General features: G+C 43.9%; 1 protein-coding gene across 2 annotated transcripts in view; it reads right to left on the minus strand.

Annotated features, from left to right (window-relative positions):
* SLC19A2 (solute carrier family 19 member 2) overlaps positions 1–16,147 on the minus strand; it is a 17,417-nt gene extending 1,270 nt beyond the window's left edge. The window contains exons 1-6 of one of the 2 annotated variants that reach the window (XM_025210911.1): positions 16,012–16,147; positions 13,899–14,192; positions 7,698–7,920; positions 1,886–2,078; positions 844–985; positions 18–167 (exon numbers count right to left, since the gene is read on the minus strand). In XM_025210911.1, coding sequence (XP_025066696.1) covers positions 18–167; positions 844–985; positions 1,886–2,078; positions 7,698–7,920; positions 13,899–14,192; positions 16,012–16,053 — 1,044 coding nt within the window. In that variant the 5' untranslated portion in view covers positions 16,054–16,147. Of the gene's footprint in view, positions 1–17; positions 168–843; positions 986–1,885; positions 2,079–7,697; positions 7,921–13,586; positions 14,193–16,011 lie in introns of both variants that reach the window. The other variant, XM_025210910.1, reaches the window with a different exon arrangement.
* Positions 16,148–16,162: the final 15 nt, after the last annotated feature.

Consider the following 16,162-nt stretch of genomic DNA (forward strand, 5'->3'; position numbering starts at 1 on the left):
GACCTATATCTTCATACTTCATTTCCAAGAGAGTCCTCAGTGCATTTAGGACTTGCAGATCTGCTTTGCATGTCCTTCTGTCTTCTGTAATTCTTCATAATACTGTACATACCACTGACCAAGAACACAGATGATATGACTGCAAAGTAGGCAGCGTAGATCATGAACTGTAAAGAAAGGGAGAGAACTGGAAGTTAAAGATCTGGGATAGACACACGTGCCTTCCCTCTCTCCTTGCCCCCACCACCCCTCCACTTACACAAAAGGCAAAATGCAAGATGTGGTTTAATAGGACTGGTGAATGAAGTGTGCATCTCCCAGCCTGTTACCTGCCTTTATTATCATGTTCATTAGAGCTAGTGAAAGATACCACACAAGTGGCATCTAAACTTCAAAGATGCTTATCTATAGAGAGAGAGAGATCAGTGGTACATGGAAGAAAAGCTGAACTCAAGGGGAACTTCACCTGAATAAAGCATCATTTTCATCATGAACTGTGCCAACACAAACTTCCCATCCAGCCAGACTATAAACTCTGGTAAACTACCTTGTGGGGTGAGATGGGAGCTCCATCTCTGACCTTGGCCCTCTGGTGAAAGTTAACAAGGGAGCCCATGAAATCCAACTGTGAGTTTGCAAAAGAAAAAAAAATTCACCCTCCACCCACAATTGGACAGTACTCCTTCCCACCTCTTTCCCCTCAGCATAGGCCAGGGAACACTCCTCAGACCTCAAAACTGGAACTGAAACCACAGCCACAGAGAAAAGTTTGGTCAATGCTCCCACCCTGATTTCCATTTTTCTCTCCTCCTCCCCCAAATCAAGAAAAAGCAGTAGCCTTACCTGCGTGAAGATATTTAGCCCAAGACCTCTGGAGTCCACAACAATCACAGTGAGGACAGTCTGAAGTGCCAGGGCAATGAAAGTATTGACCCCAAATACCAAGGCATACCGCTCCACACTTAGATTTGTAGCAATCTGGAACCTGGGGGGGGAAAAAGTTGTAGAAATATGCTTAGGAGGCAGAGAAAAGGACTTTTCAGAATAGGGCAATGTTTAAACAAGCAAACTAGGTAGGTTGGAAAGCTCCTCTATACACTGGATGATATTAGACATTTCCATAGTCATCTTGCCTTACACTGCAGTTGTCTCACAAACCAAATAGGGTACTACCTAGCTAGTCTTGGAGTTCAAGTGACATGGGGAAAACTGAAGTGTTGTACAAAGTGTGGGAGTTCTTTAGGTTACACTCGTATCCAAGACAGCATTTAAGACTGAAGATACTGAATTCCTAGGGACACACTATTGCCAGAAGGGCCCCATCTTTCGGAGAAGATGCAGCATACCCACTTTGCAGTCACAGAACTGCTCATTATCAAGTCAAGAAGGGACTTACAAGGAGTATATCCTACTACACTCTAGTGAGGGTATTCCTTCATTTCCTGTCTGTTTACTGCACGGGTGTGCTGGGTTTAGTTGAACAGTTGCCTCTACAAGTAAGAAATATTATATAAACACATTTTCCTGCTTACAAATCAGAGAACTTGACTCCACTGCAGACAAAGTACTTGTCCCTCTTCTCTCTGATGCTTCAGTCTAACAATATTTATGGAAAAAGCATTCCCCTGGAAGACAGCACTACCCAGCACTTGCAGACAAAGACTTTAGTGTTGCGAGACCTCTGTTCCACTCCTGGTTCTGACAAGGCAAACTGTCAGCAATTTAGTAAGTCAAATGCCACCCTGCCTCAGTCTCCCCATCTGAAGATACCAGCACACAGGGACTTTTGTACAGATCACAGAGATTCTTAGCTATACAATATGTAAGCTATATTGTATGCCAGTTTCCAGGCATTCCAAATCCTGACTTTAAAAAAAATACTTACGTTGCTATTGTGATAAGCAGCATGTAGATAATTCTGAAGACCACATACGATGCATAGCATATCCAGATGTTACGAACTATATCCATGATATAGACAGCAGCAGCAATAAGGAGGGAAAACAGGGCTAATGCTACTTCACCCCAGGTAGCCCATGGTATTTTTATGTAACCTACAGCAAACACTGCAACAGCTCCTATTAGCAGGATGAAAAGAGAAAGGATGTAATTTATTAACTACCACAATATTTTGTCATCCAGAGGCCTGGTTTAAATACTCCACGCATTAGACTGAGAGACACTGATGTGTAAATATACCAGGTGTCCTGAAGAAATGCTCCACTAGCTGTGTGTTTTAAGGCCAGGCTTCACTCTAACAAGGCTGTAATCAAAAATGCTCCTCATTGGCTTAACTCAATTCACAAGGAAATGAGTGGTATCAGCTATCAAATGTTATGAGAAAAGTTAAGCCAATGATTTGTGCTTTGGCAAAACTGACTTCAACTCTGCAATGCTGCAGAGCTCCAGGCCTCAAGTCTTTCCACGGGTTCTCTGCTGCACATTTTTACTAAGGCTAGCAGTTTTTTCAGAGAGTCTGTTAAAAGGAAGTACAAGCCCAGTTTGACACCTCTATAAAAAGGTGCCAAAGGCAGAGGGAGACGAGAGGATTATCAGTACAACATTGCCGCTGGGGGACTGAGTACAGCTTTCATGCTGCTCCAGTATACAGCAGGTAGAATTACACTTTGAAAAGGAGCTTGTTTTATAGACAAGCCAAGAAAGGCCCAACAGAGCCATCAGACAGCAAGCCAAAGTTGTAGCATGCTTACAAAGGGAGATTTATTGGTGATCACTGAAAGACAGAATTGCGTTCAAGACTTGTCCCAATCTTTAGGAGTCTAACAATGGTATTTAGATCCCACTTGTAACCCCCTGCAGGCCAACCTCTTCAAGAAGCCTTCTAGTCAGATCCACTGGCCTCCAACTTTCTAACAGGGGATTCACAGTTCCAAAAGACCCTAATGCAGGTGGGTCTCAACCTGTTTAGACTCAAGGCCCCCCTTGGAAAATGCCAGTTCTTAGTTTTCACTCAGTTTTTTACTACGGAAAAACAACAATGCAGTTTTCCTGTTGCAATGGACTTGGACAACCCACAGCATGGCAGAATGTTTTTAACACTATAGATTCCTACTTGAAATCTCTGGGTTTATCTTGTGAACCATGCTTGCACACTTAACAGTAATAACACTGTGCGTCAACACAGGACACCTTTGCAAAGGTTCTCAAGGCAACCCAGGGTATTGTGGCACCTTGACTGAGAATCACTGCCCTAATGCATCACTTTGCACATAGGATGAAATCCAGTCACAGGGAAGACTGTGGCTAGGTCAGTGCCCTTCCATGCACATCTGCACAAGTGCCCACTGTAACACTGCCACAATAGGCTTTCATTTTGGAAGTGTGCCACCACCATACCAGTGAGACCTATCCCCTATATGCAACAAGATGCTCAGTCTGTAGAACATCCAGTTACAATAAACCAGTGGCTTCAAAGCTGTGGGGGATAAGGGGAAACCCACCGCCCCCAACACTTTCTGGGGATTCAACTGACAACTCATGGAGTTTCACTCCTCCTTCTCCTTAGGAACTTAATTATGTCATTGTAAACACACAACCACAGCATGAGACACCACAGCTGACTCAACAGTTTCATACCTTAACCCACATGCCAGGCATTGCCAACTGCTTCAGGTGCATGTCTAAGCAACCAATTAAAATGTTTGGAAGATGGACTTATGCACAAAGGGGACTTAAAAAACTGAGATATAGATTAGTCATAAGACGAGCTGATTCTGTTTAACTCCCTGAAGACTCTGCCTCAGCCACCATGGTCCTGCCTGGAGCTGGGGTTTGGGCACCAGAACCCCAGTACAAAGTAGAAAGGTGCCTGAAGCAAAGGAAAGGGAACAAGAGCTAGACAGGGAGAGAGAAACAACATGTGATACTGTAATTAAGAGTTGGCTGACTCATGCACAGGAAGCAGATTTAAGTTGCACAGGCAGCCTTTGTTTTGGCATCTCTTGACTTTGGAGGGCTTGACTTAGTAACCTTAATGACACCGGTTGTGTACGCCAGCTTTTACTGTCTTGGAGCCAAAACACCACGCTCAGAAGGAATCCAAAGATTCCATTTGTAGTCTTTTTAAGTCTGCTCTGAATTGCAGCCCATGCTTGACAGCCCTCTAGGGTCATTTGCCTTTAAAATGACCACATATGTAGGAATAACTGGGCTCCAACACTGTTGTTACTACAGAGTCACTGCACTACAGGACCACACCTGCTTCCTGGGTGAACAACTAGTGATAACAAGGACTATAAGATCTGGAATTGTGACTAGGGTGTGCCAAGCTGAAGAGGAAGCCATTTAATACAGGCTGAACAAGAGGATGCATTAGGCAACTTTAGAGTTGGGAGTTAATTCAAGGCATTCTTGCCACAGAATGCTATTGAGATACCTAGGTCAGGGGTCAGCAAGGATCTAGCCCGTGGAACCACTGGATCTGGCCTGTGAACATGGGACTTCAGTAGCTGGGGGCTTCAGCTAGGGGTGCTCTTCCCATGTCACCATGGGGGCAAGCATCAGCCACAGGAATTTTACCCATGCTGAACATGTGCCGCTGGCAGGTGAGTCCTAGTGCCCACCCACCTCTGACCTTGGGTAGATCATTTCAGCCTGCAGCCAGAAAATGTTGCCTACCCCTAATCTATATTTCCACACCAATATCCTCAGAAGTGGAGGGACTTTATCTGATAAGCAAAGGTTTCCTAGAAAACCTATTGTACATTTTATAAGCTACCAGAAGCAAACTTATTTTCAACATTCAAGGAGCTAGGAAATCTGTTTGTATCCCAGTAATTCAAGTGTCTTCAGGACCAATCAATGGTAAGTCTGCCATGTTGAACCCAAGTGAACCTTAACACCCGTGTCCACTCCAGTAACAAATATTATGCTTTTTTATAAAATATCTTTTGCTCCAGTCTTTCCCTGCCTGCTCTTTCAGAGGCATTCTTGACACGATTCAGGTCATCCAAGGAACATCTTTCCAATAATAGAAGGCCAACGAGAATTCTGGCTTGCATTTTGTACTCTCCTTCTTATGGAAAAGATTCATGACTTGCAATGAACAATTAAAAAAAACTTCTACAATGGCACAGCAGTGTTCATACATAACCTAATGAAGGCCTTGAACTCATCCCACCCATCTTCTGACTTGTATATGTGGGGGAGTTATCCTGATACTATATGAAAGTATTCTTAAAGTGAGCTGGAAATTTGCAAGCGTTTCACAAGGCCATATCAGTTGCAATGAACTGCCAGCAAAACAGATGCAGAGTTTCACTGGAAACTTTCAAGTCAGCTTCCTTTGGTGGGTTCTTGAGGATACCACAGCTAGAATCCACAGCTCTAGCACTTGGAACAGCAGTTCCCAATCTTGGGGTTGTGACCCCACTTGGGGTCACAATGATAAAAAATGGGGTCACAAAGATGCTCGACAGTGTCAACCGATTATGATGAATAAACTTCTTATTTATAAATCTGCAGCTCTCACACACGGCAGTTATTTGTCCATGCACAACAGCTGCAGCTCCAATGCAGCACCTGTATGCACCTGTATGCTAAAGGAAGCTGACATAAAATCAGCATGTTGATACTGGCTGGCTGAAATATGTTTTATATGACAGAGAAATATAACATGGATGCTTTTCTCTGAAAAGTTTCTGCTTTGAGCTCTAGCAGTAAAACTAATGACAAGGATGAGAACGAGAAATGAAGGGAGTGCAAGACACGGAAGCATTGTAATGCCATATTTAGGACCTGTTGATCTTGTCTGCATCATTTTGGGGTCACAAAAAGTTTCCAGTGTTTAAATGGGGTCATGCTGAGGAAAAGGTTGGGAAGCCCTGATCTAGAGCCAGGGAGCACAGAGCTTCTACACTTCCCATCACTCATCTGAAAGCCTGGGAAACTCTCCTAAAATCCCAGATTGAACCCTGACTTCCCCTGGTTCCAGTCGCCCTGCCACAGAGCTGGCAAGTTCTAGTTTCTGGTTCAGTGGCAGCTCCAAAGGCCAACAGCAAATCTGGAATACTTAAGAGCTAAAGAGCATGGGTTCCCAAGCTCAAATTGGTTTCCAAATTGCTTAAAGAGGGCATCTTATGGTTTTAAAACAAAAATAGCTTAAAAATTTCCCCAAAGGAAAATAAAAAAAATTCTGCTTTTTGCTGTTAAAAGATCACCCCCACTCTCCTCAATAATCCCCACCAACCTCCATTTGGGATCCTCACAGAATGGGACTTCCCAATATTAAAACAATTGTAACTGTTCTCTAGGCTTGCTTTGTTATTTTGCCAAGGCCAGTGCAGCATACTAGTCCAGTGTTTAATGGAAAAGAATTGTCTTCTGTGGTCCTGTCTTCAGAGGTGCTGAGCAACCTTGGCTCCCACTGAATTCCATGTATGTGCTTAGTTACATTCAGGGAAGGTGCAAAACAACAAATAATCAGTGTTTGTGCCTCACTTTTCCCCACACAGGAACTAAAAAGTATATACCTCATAAACAAGTGGAGAGGATTTGCAAACTTTCAAAAGCAGTTTAGACACAACACTTGGCTGGGATGGTTTAGTCAGGGATGGTTCTGCCTTGAGCAGGAGGCTAGACTAGATGATCTTGTGAGATCCCTTCCAGCCCTACTTTCTTATGAGCCTATGAATTCAAGAATGGTGACAAAACATTAAGGGTCCTCGTATTTAGAGCTCTTCTGATGGAGTGGATGGAGTACTGAGCTGTCCTAACCAATATCCAGCCATGACAAGAAACAGTCTGTTGGAGAGTTATACAAGACTGACCTACCTGGGCCCATGCAGTCAAGCAAGGCCTGTGCACTGCATAGCTTTTACTGCTGTCAGCAGGTTACAGAGCAGGCTGCTTTGAGGCTCGTGTTTTGAAGGGGCACGCAGGAAGCGTTTTCCCCAAAGACATTAAAAAATGACAATCCCTCCAACCAGGATCAAGGGACATTTATACACGCACTCTGGGCTGGAGGGAGGAGGGGGGAAGATGCTTTAATTAGAGTGGCTCCAAGAGCCGCTCTAATTAAGGTCCCCGCAGCGTCATGTATTCAGCATCCTGTGCTTCAAAATGGCAGCAGAGACGCTAGAACTAAAGCTTGTTTGACAAGTTTTAGTTAAAATGCCCCCTGCCATTTTGAAGTGTGGAGACTCTGAATAGATACGACACAGAGGCTGCTGGAGCAAGTTAATTAACACATGCCAGCAAACTTGTTTAATCCAGTCTGCTCTATGTGCTAATTAGCATGCACTGGAGCAAATGTCTGGCACTTGTATAGGTGCCCAAGCAGTCTAGCCAAAATAACCTCATCTACATTTAAACCAGCACCTAGAGGTACACCGGTGCCCCCATATCTGGAAAGTTGTGCTGAATAATCCAATGATGCTACTGTTAGGGGAGGATCCCATAATGTGTCATGGGTAGAAAGACCAGCTGTTTCAGTATTTCCAAACCTACCTCTTGCGTAGCCAGCTATGTAAGCAACTGAATCACAAGATACTATGCCTGAAATTCATCCAACAGCTATTTGGCATAACACCAATCTAGATGAAAGTCTCCCACATGCACATGCTAGGAAATATTACAATTCTGTCAGATCTATGTTTCAGCAACTATGAGTTTGAGGATGTAACATGCAAGTCTCATTGGTTATGCATTTTTTTTTATTGCCTTCTGAAATGGCTTACCTAAGAGTGTTGAAACAGCCTCTACACCACCATTATAGATCTCGGAGTTCTGAGCAGGAAGCACCATCTCCCATAGGCCTTGAGTGTAGTTTATTACTTGGAAGTAGCCACAGGTTGACAGTGCCCACCATACAGACCAACATAGCATAGGCCGAGAGGAATAGCACTGGAGGAAGTCCCGCCATAGCTCTTTGAGCACTTTGAGGATGTCCACTTTCTGCTCCTGAAGAGAAATAAGAATAAATTAAAGATCACAATTAAAACAGTTCATTTTATCCCTCAAGATTGTGCCTGACAGGGAGGGGACCAGTGGTAAGAAGTGCCAGATTAGTAAACCTGGACACCATTAGCCATCCCTACCATGTCCCACTCCAACCAGGAGAGCATCTGTCAGAATGAAGAAATAGGTTCATTCTTCATGGTCCATCCAGTCTTTAGCTTCTCTGGTCAGAGGGCCAGTTGTCAGAAAAGGGAGAGTGTTCACTTACCTCACAGTGTAAAGAAAAACACTAACTGTCAATAATTCATTTCAGAAAGGCAAAAGTCATATGCCAATTTTTGCAGGTTACCAGATTGTACTGAATTTGAGCCAAAGACCAAAAGGATAAGAATTTAAGATCAACCACAGAAGTTCTTTCCAAGCACCAACAACATATCTGGAAGTTTTCTACAGAAATAGTGTTCAGAGTTTATGAACATCTAAGTTAATAATTCCCTTACATCTCTTTAAGACCACTTAGAGTCACAACACTGTCACATAAACCAAGAACTCAATTGATAGGTTTTCTGTATATCTAACAACAGTGGAGAGTCTTTAGGATGGAGGTAAAGGAAGCCTGTTCCACCACATACAAACACTACAGTGAAGTTCTTGCACCTACAGTCTGAGTTGAAGGGAGGGATACAGAAATTCATGTTCTTTTCTCACGCAGCACCACTAGAATAGGATTGAGTGGAGCTGAACCAGAGTATTTTAATATACTACATAGATTTTTTTTTCAAATATATATATTGAGATATAGATGTGTGTGTATTATATATCTATACGTGTGTGTGAGAGAGAGAATGTTGATTGATGTCTATGTATAAGTATATACACACCACATACATACATAGATACACACACACACACACAAATGTGGGTGTGAGAGAACGTTGATTGATGTGTATGTATGTGTGCAGGTATATTATATATAATTATTTTATTTCATTATTTATTACTTTATTTGTATACATAAAAATAAATCAACGTTCGCATGGTTGGGAAGGGAAGCGGTTACATTAAGAAGTTATCCTCAGATACTGATTAGTGTACAAAAAGGAACTCTGTTCCCTACCATCTTGGGTGAACGGAGATGACTAAATGCTGGCTTGTTTTGGACCCACACAGTCTTTGCCAATAGCCACATCTAGCAGCACCTCCCAGAGGAGTCAGCAAAGTAGCAACTACATTGTACAAGACTCTCCCGAGTTCAAGACCACTAAGAGTTTCACTGGCATCACTAATTTTCTCTCCCAAATCCCACAGAGCAAATATACCCCTTCTGCATGGAACATGTTTCCTATGCCAGCTTATTCTCTTTCCTTCAAATCAAGGGGTAGTGGGTACCAGTATATATGCAGCACCTACGTTAGGAGTGTTTGCAAGCATAGTTTAAACTAAAAAAAAACCAAACTGCTGGAATAGTGGTCTCAAGGGGCATTTTTACACTTGCTCCAGGGGCAGAAGGGATGCTTTAATTAAAGTGGCTCTAATTAAAGCACCCAGAGCATCTCATGTATTAGCTCCTTGAACGAGCTTTTATTAAAGTGCCCCTGCCACCATTTTGAAATGCAGGGACACTGATACACAAGACAGAGGCTGGCTGGAGCATGGTAATTACCGCGCTCCAGCAGACTTGATTAATCGAGTCTGCTCTGACGTGCTGCAATTACAGCGCATCAGAGCAGCCTCCTGGCTTGAGTACAGGCACCCAAGGACTACACATTTTTCTCCATCCTGTACCCGGTACAATGGGACCCCAGTCCTCAGGCGACTGTCAGCTGCCACCAGCCTCCAAATAAATAATAATCACACGTGCAGTATTTTAAATTGAGGTGACATGGCATGCAAGTCAGGTAAACCAGAAACTTCTTTGCCCTTCTCTCTTCTACCCCAAGAAGAGTCCAATAACTCATGCAACAACATGCATTACCCACCAACTTATTATAGGAGATAATGAGTAACCAAACTGACATTAGCAGGACAATCAAGTTTCCTTAGCTGCTTTCCTTCAGAGGAAAGAAAAGGGGAAAAGGCAGGGAAAAGGCCCATCAGCTGGAAAGCATTTAAAAGTGAGATGGTAGAGCCAGAGGCTGAAACGTGGATTGGGAATCTAAACACTGAAGGACAAACAGGTCACTGGGAAATGCTACATTTACTAGGATAAGAGATAAGGCCGAGGTGCCACACTGCAGTCCAGCATGTACGGCACTGGATTAGCAAGCAAGCACGGGTTTTGTTCCTAGCTCAGCCAATTGACTGGGTGTAACCCTGATGTACAGGCAGGTCATGAGAGACAGCCTGTTTTCCCTTAATAAAATAGAGGCAATGCTCACCTACCTCATGGAGACTAGGAGGTTGGAGGCTGAGTGATTTAAAATATGGAAATGGATAGTGCTAAAACAGGCACGGTAGTATCAGATTATCAGACATCTAAATAAGCAACTGGCTCTGAATTCATCCACTCAGATTTAGCCTCTCACAAGTAGGGCCCATTTGGGCCAAAGATGGAGCCGGGACTACAGGCCATGCCTAGCAATAGCCAGCAACACACTCTGCTAACTTGTTTTCAAAGCCAGATGTGAAGCTTGGCATCACTCCTTCTCCATGACATTGCTTCAATACCTCAACACAAACATGTCCAGGCACATCCGCCTAGTCTGCACTGGGAGGGGGAAGGGTAAATAGATTATCAACATTCCAGTATGAAAGAAAAACCCTCACAATCATGTAACTTTATACTTATGCCAAGTAGCCAGCAGCTATTCAAGTCACTAGTCCAAGAATGGGCTACAGCTACAAAGACCTCCCTGCTTCAAGGCCATCTGTCGATACCTTACCAGTGTGACTCGACTTAACTCACAGGACCACAGGTCAAAAGTGTTCAGGTTATGCAACTGTCTGCACTCTTGAAAGTCTCTCCCTTGAGAACAAGCCATGGTCTCATTTCAAGGCCTCCCCCACTAAAAATCCTTAACAGGAATTTTCACCTACCCTGGCCTTAGGCCTTCTTTTCCTCCCTCCGATAAAATGTCACTTGGTAAATACTAGATAGGAAATGAATTCCAGGTGCTCTGCCAGTTAGTTCAGTAGCTTTCTGACGTACTCATTCTCTGCATGGCTACAAACTCAAATACAGCAACTGAGAATAACAACAGGGTGGATGCTGTCACTATTCGTGTCCCAAACAGAAGTACTAGATGGGGCACAGTCTGAGTTACAGGAAATCTAGGAAACAGATCTCCAGGGAGGTGAAGCTCATTGGAGAAGATACATAGAGGCTGCAAAAGTCAACAGCCCCAGTCATTTCTTCAGGAGAGAGGAAGAAGTCTTCTGTGGCCAGTCAAGTTACGCAATCTGATTGGCCATATGCCTAGTTTGCAAAGCCAGTGTTATATGCCAATGCTTAGCAAATTCTTAATTTAAGAATTACACACAGCTACAAACTATTTGAGTCCCTAATGTAACAAGAGTTTCAGGTGACTGCAGTCTACATAAGAAAGAGAGAATAACCCCTGACAGATTTTAATTTATCCTTTATTTCAAAATGTTCCAATTGTATTTAAAGGATCCTCCTCATCCTTAGGTTATGTAGCACAGGAAAAAAGGGAAGCTTCATTCTCAGTAAACCTCTCAAGTTTTAAGTAGTACAGGATGACAGGAATTCCATGCTTACCCTCAATAATTAATTCAAAGCCCTCAGCAAATATGTTATACTATACTCAGTGATATATTATACTTTCAGCTGCCTCAACATAGCCTTCCCTTCCAAGCAAGAGATTTCTAGAAGCAGTTACAATTATTGCCAAGTCTGGGATGGTGCTGGTACTAGTGAAACGTGCAAGGGAAGGAACCTCCTCTTGCTTGTAGGCGAATAAGCGAACATCTGTGTAGAATTGGGGCTGCAGGAAGATGACCTTGGGCTGAAGGTCCGAGTATGACTTTAGATCAGTGGGGGCTAACTCTTTTGGCAGGCATGCCTGCCTCAAATTAGCCCAAGTGCCATTCTGATCCCCTCCCTCAATCCAATGTGCTGCTCTGATTTTTGTTCTCTTCCCGCTTTCCTTCCTTGCTTTCTGCTTCCTGCCCTGGGCTCTCTCTCCTGCTCTGCCTGCTGCTCCTTGCCCAATCTGCTGCTGTGCTGCCTGTCCCCACCCTGATCTGCTCCATGCCACACAAAGAGGCTGCCTGCACCACTTGTGGCACTCATGCCAGATTGGCTACCTCTTTTAGATCAAAATCACTGGCTCAGTGATTACTCAATACCCCATTACTATCCTAACTCCATTCCTCCAAAACCGAAAACTGAAGGAAGACCGCCCTCCATTTATGCTCACTGGCTCTTCAAGTGACCTCAGCAGAGGGTCTGGCAGAGCTGTGCTGGACAGGACAAGATAAGTGCACTGGAATATTAATGTTTAAATTCCCAGTTGAAACCCAAGGAAGCATAAACCCTTCCAGCTAAGCTAAAGGCAGGTATTGCTATCCTCCCTGCAGTCTCTGGTTGCAATAAGTATTTGAAGAGAAGTGAAGAGAAATGTGGCTGGGGAGACAGTGTTAGTATCTTCCTCATTCTGGCTTTCAAAAGCAATTAATACTGTGTCTAGCCATTAAATAGCAGGAAGCAGACAAGTAATAGTCCTTTTGCCTCGAGCAAGCAGTTACCCTAGACTTAGACAAACAAAACTTAAACCGATGTTCACTTAAAACTCCACCAGTGTGTCAGGGATATTCTACCTTCTCCCCTTCCTCTCCTCCTGCACTGATGGAACACTAAGTGGAAAACTCGACAAAATCATGCCATTTTAAATACCCCTAAGTGCCTTTATCAGAAGGTGATATCAACAGTCCTTCCACCGATACAATCTCTTCCTGGTTATCTGAAACAGTTACCTAGTTCATCTGCAACAAAAATTCTGCAGCTGTTATTTTGTAATAGGCTTTCAAACCACAGGTTGCAACTGCTTTCTCTTTAACAGCTCATGGTACATTCAGACAGGACTTCAAGCACCCAGAGTCTTCACTGCTTCCCCCATACAAGTGAGTGAATGATGACTTAAAAAAATAAAGAGCAAGTCTTAGAGGACAGTTTAATGTGTCTGAATAACAGAAGGAATATGGGGTATTTATACACATACCTTTCTGTTCCACGATGCACCAGATATCTGCCACTTCAGAGCAGATTCAATTAATTGAGTCTACTCTACACACAAGCTAATGTGAATTGCACTGTTGCTTACAGTTGTAAGTGGCAAAATGCGTGTTAGCGCACAGCAAATGGAGGCATCGTGCTTTTGAACCAAAGTACCTTTTATGTATTTTAATTCAAAAGCGTGCTGCCGCCATTTTCTCAGCACTGACATGCATTTTACCACTTATACAACTGTAAGCCATGCAGAGCCAGGCACTTTTCAAAGTGCCCAGCACTGCAGCACTTACATGTGTAAAAATGCCCATGGGGACTACCATGCCATGTGACTAGAATGCAATTTCTTGCTCCCTGAAGACTTGAAGGGTTGGAAAGGGATACCTTTCCTTGTCAGCTACCCTGAGACAGTGCTCTTCATGTAAGGCAGCAGGCTGTGGAAGTGGTTGTAGCTTTCATTTCTTTTGACATAGTGCCTTACCTGCTTCTCTGCAGAACAGGCCTCCACATTTAAAGGAACTTCTGACTCATCTTCCCACCCAGGCACACACTGTAACGCAGGATCATCTCGGACAACAGCTCCATTTTTACAGTCAATAACCTTCATTTCCCTAGCAACCTGGCTGCTTGAGAGGTGGTGAAAGAAAAGACTTTTCCGAGGCATTGGCAGAAACCAGGCAATGGCAAAAGCTACAGACACAGATGTTAGGGAGATGACATTCAAGCTGAACAGGGACCAGTTGAACACCGATACCAGAACCTGTCCAGAGATGGAACCCACAGTATAACCCACCAAGGTGGCACTTCGACAGTAACTGGTGACTTTCTGGTACACGTTCAAATCCACAACGCTATAAATATAGGAAAAATAGGCAATCTCTGTAGCAGTCACCACTCCATAGAAGAACTCCAGGAACTGAATAGCCAATAGTCCTTCGGCATAGAGCAGCATGAACCAAGTCACAATAAGGCTCAGTCCCTGTAGGAGGATTACAGGTTTGTACCGGAGATAGTCTGTTGCAAGAAATACTGGAAACAGCAGCACTAAATAAGAGTACGTCCATACTGGATAGATTTCATTAAAGACCTGTAAGGAGGGGAAAAAAAACCACCATTAATTATCCACTTGAACCTTCTTTTACAAAAAATAACATACTCAATGTAATTTTATATTTATATTTTTCCTAGAAGCTGGAATCTAAGAAAGATCTGGTACAATGATGTCCCACTAATGCCAACAAGCAGTCCCCACCACATGATGGACAAAATCTCTCCTCCTCCACTCCTCATTAATCTTGGAAAGGGAGCCTGCCAGGGACCACAGCCTGCTTTGCAAGTTTAGAACAAAGTGTGAACTCTGTACAGGTTGTTGTCACACCACACAACTTTCAAGGGCTTTAGAGGCAGAATTATTTCCTTGGATTACTCAACTGTAACCAGACTGCTATGTAAACATTTAAGTACTTCCCGCTGCTTTCCACCTGTACATCTCAGAGTACTTCACTTAAGTGAAGATGTCAGCATGCGTTTCTGCACAAGGAGAAACTGACCCCCCCCACCAGCCCAGTCTCAACCCCAGAAATTACCAAAGCTACTCAGCAGTAGAACTGAGAACAGACCTCAGGAATCAGCATACCAAATCTGAGTCTCCTGTTATAGCTGCTAATCACAGCCATAGGTCACAGGTCACATACAGCCTAAGGGCTGGATCCAGCCTGTGGAGCCCCATACTCTGGCCCCCAGTGCTGTCCCCGTCAACCCACATGCTGCACCCACTGATCCCCACATACAGTGCCTGGGACAGGCCATCCACAGTACTCTCTAGCATCAGACCCCAGACTATGCTGCCCACTGGCATCCTGAACAGGTGCTGTGCACACTGGATCAGGCATGAGGACCAGGGAGGCGTCTGTGGGCTTGAATCAGCCCATGAGCAGGCCCCACACCACTTATGCAGACTGCAGGGCCAGATAAGTTTGACACTCCTATTGGAGGTCAAATTTTGCTTTTGAATCCATAGCTAATACATTTGTTTATTCACCTAACAGAGACCAAATCCTTAACATCACCAAGTTTTTGTTTTAAACTTAGAAAAAGAAAAAAAGCAGCAGCATGCACACTAGTTAAAGAAGTATCAACTGCTACTCTTTCTTCACTATGAGACAACTGGTTACTTTGCTGTGTCACCAACTAACATTTACTTAACAGGACAGGAGGTAGGTTAAAGATTAAACCAAACCCTCTATCCACCAGGAGCTCTAATACTTTCTACAAGGCTGGCATGGTTGGGTGAGAATAGAGAGAAAAGGTAAGTCCTTAAGTAACACTGGCAAACTCTGCCGTTCTGCCTTGCTACATCCCGGTTGTCCTCCCAGCTTCCGTTCAGGTCTTCCAAGCACCTCTTCCAGGGACAGATCTCCCCCACTCCCACACCTCCAACACTGCTAGCCCCAGCTACCTTTCTGTGTACTGGTCATTGCAGAGTCAGCAGCAGGACACAACCATTCCCTTGTACGTGGTTTACCAGTGAAAACAGGCCCACTCTGAACTTTGCAGCCCTGACCTCCTGAGTCCCTAATGTGCAATCCTGCGTGCAGTATGAGAGTCAACAACTGTCTCTGCAACGAACCCATTCTCCAGTAGGTGTGTATGTAACAAATGCCCAAGGCCACACTAACCATCACACACCAATCCTCACAAATCCCTTTTCAAACGCCCTCTTAATGTGCCCATATAAAACCCTGGGAGTTTTATTTTTGTTTTTTTTAACCAGTAGCAATCCTTGCCCAAAGTGCTGCAGCACCCTGGGGTGCCTCCAGCTTCTTTTAAGGGTCATGTCCTGAAAGCTTGCTTAATAACTATTCTCCAACCATTTGGGTTGGTCTAATAAAAGATATCAAATTCACCCAAGGAACCTTGTCTGCCTGTGTCAACACCAGAGATTTCATCGCTTAGTGCCAGAGCTGCCTGGATGTGGCTTTGTGGAGCCGTTCACCACAGATCCACAGCTCAATTACTTATCTGTAATACGACAAGAAGGGCTGGGGGAGGTAAAGC

This window comes from Alligator sinensis, unplaced genomic scaffold, assembly GCF_000455745.1.
Source record: "Alligator sinensis unplaced genomic scaffold, ASM45574v1 scaffold327_1, whole genome shotgun sequence".
NCBI classification, from domain to species: Eukaryota; Metazoa; Chordata; order Crocodylia; family Alligatoridae; genus Alligator; species Alligator sinensis.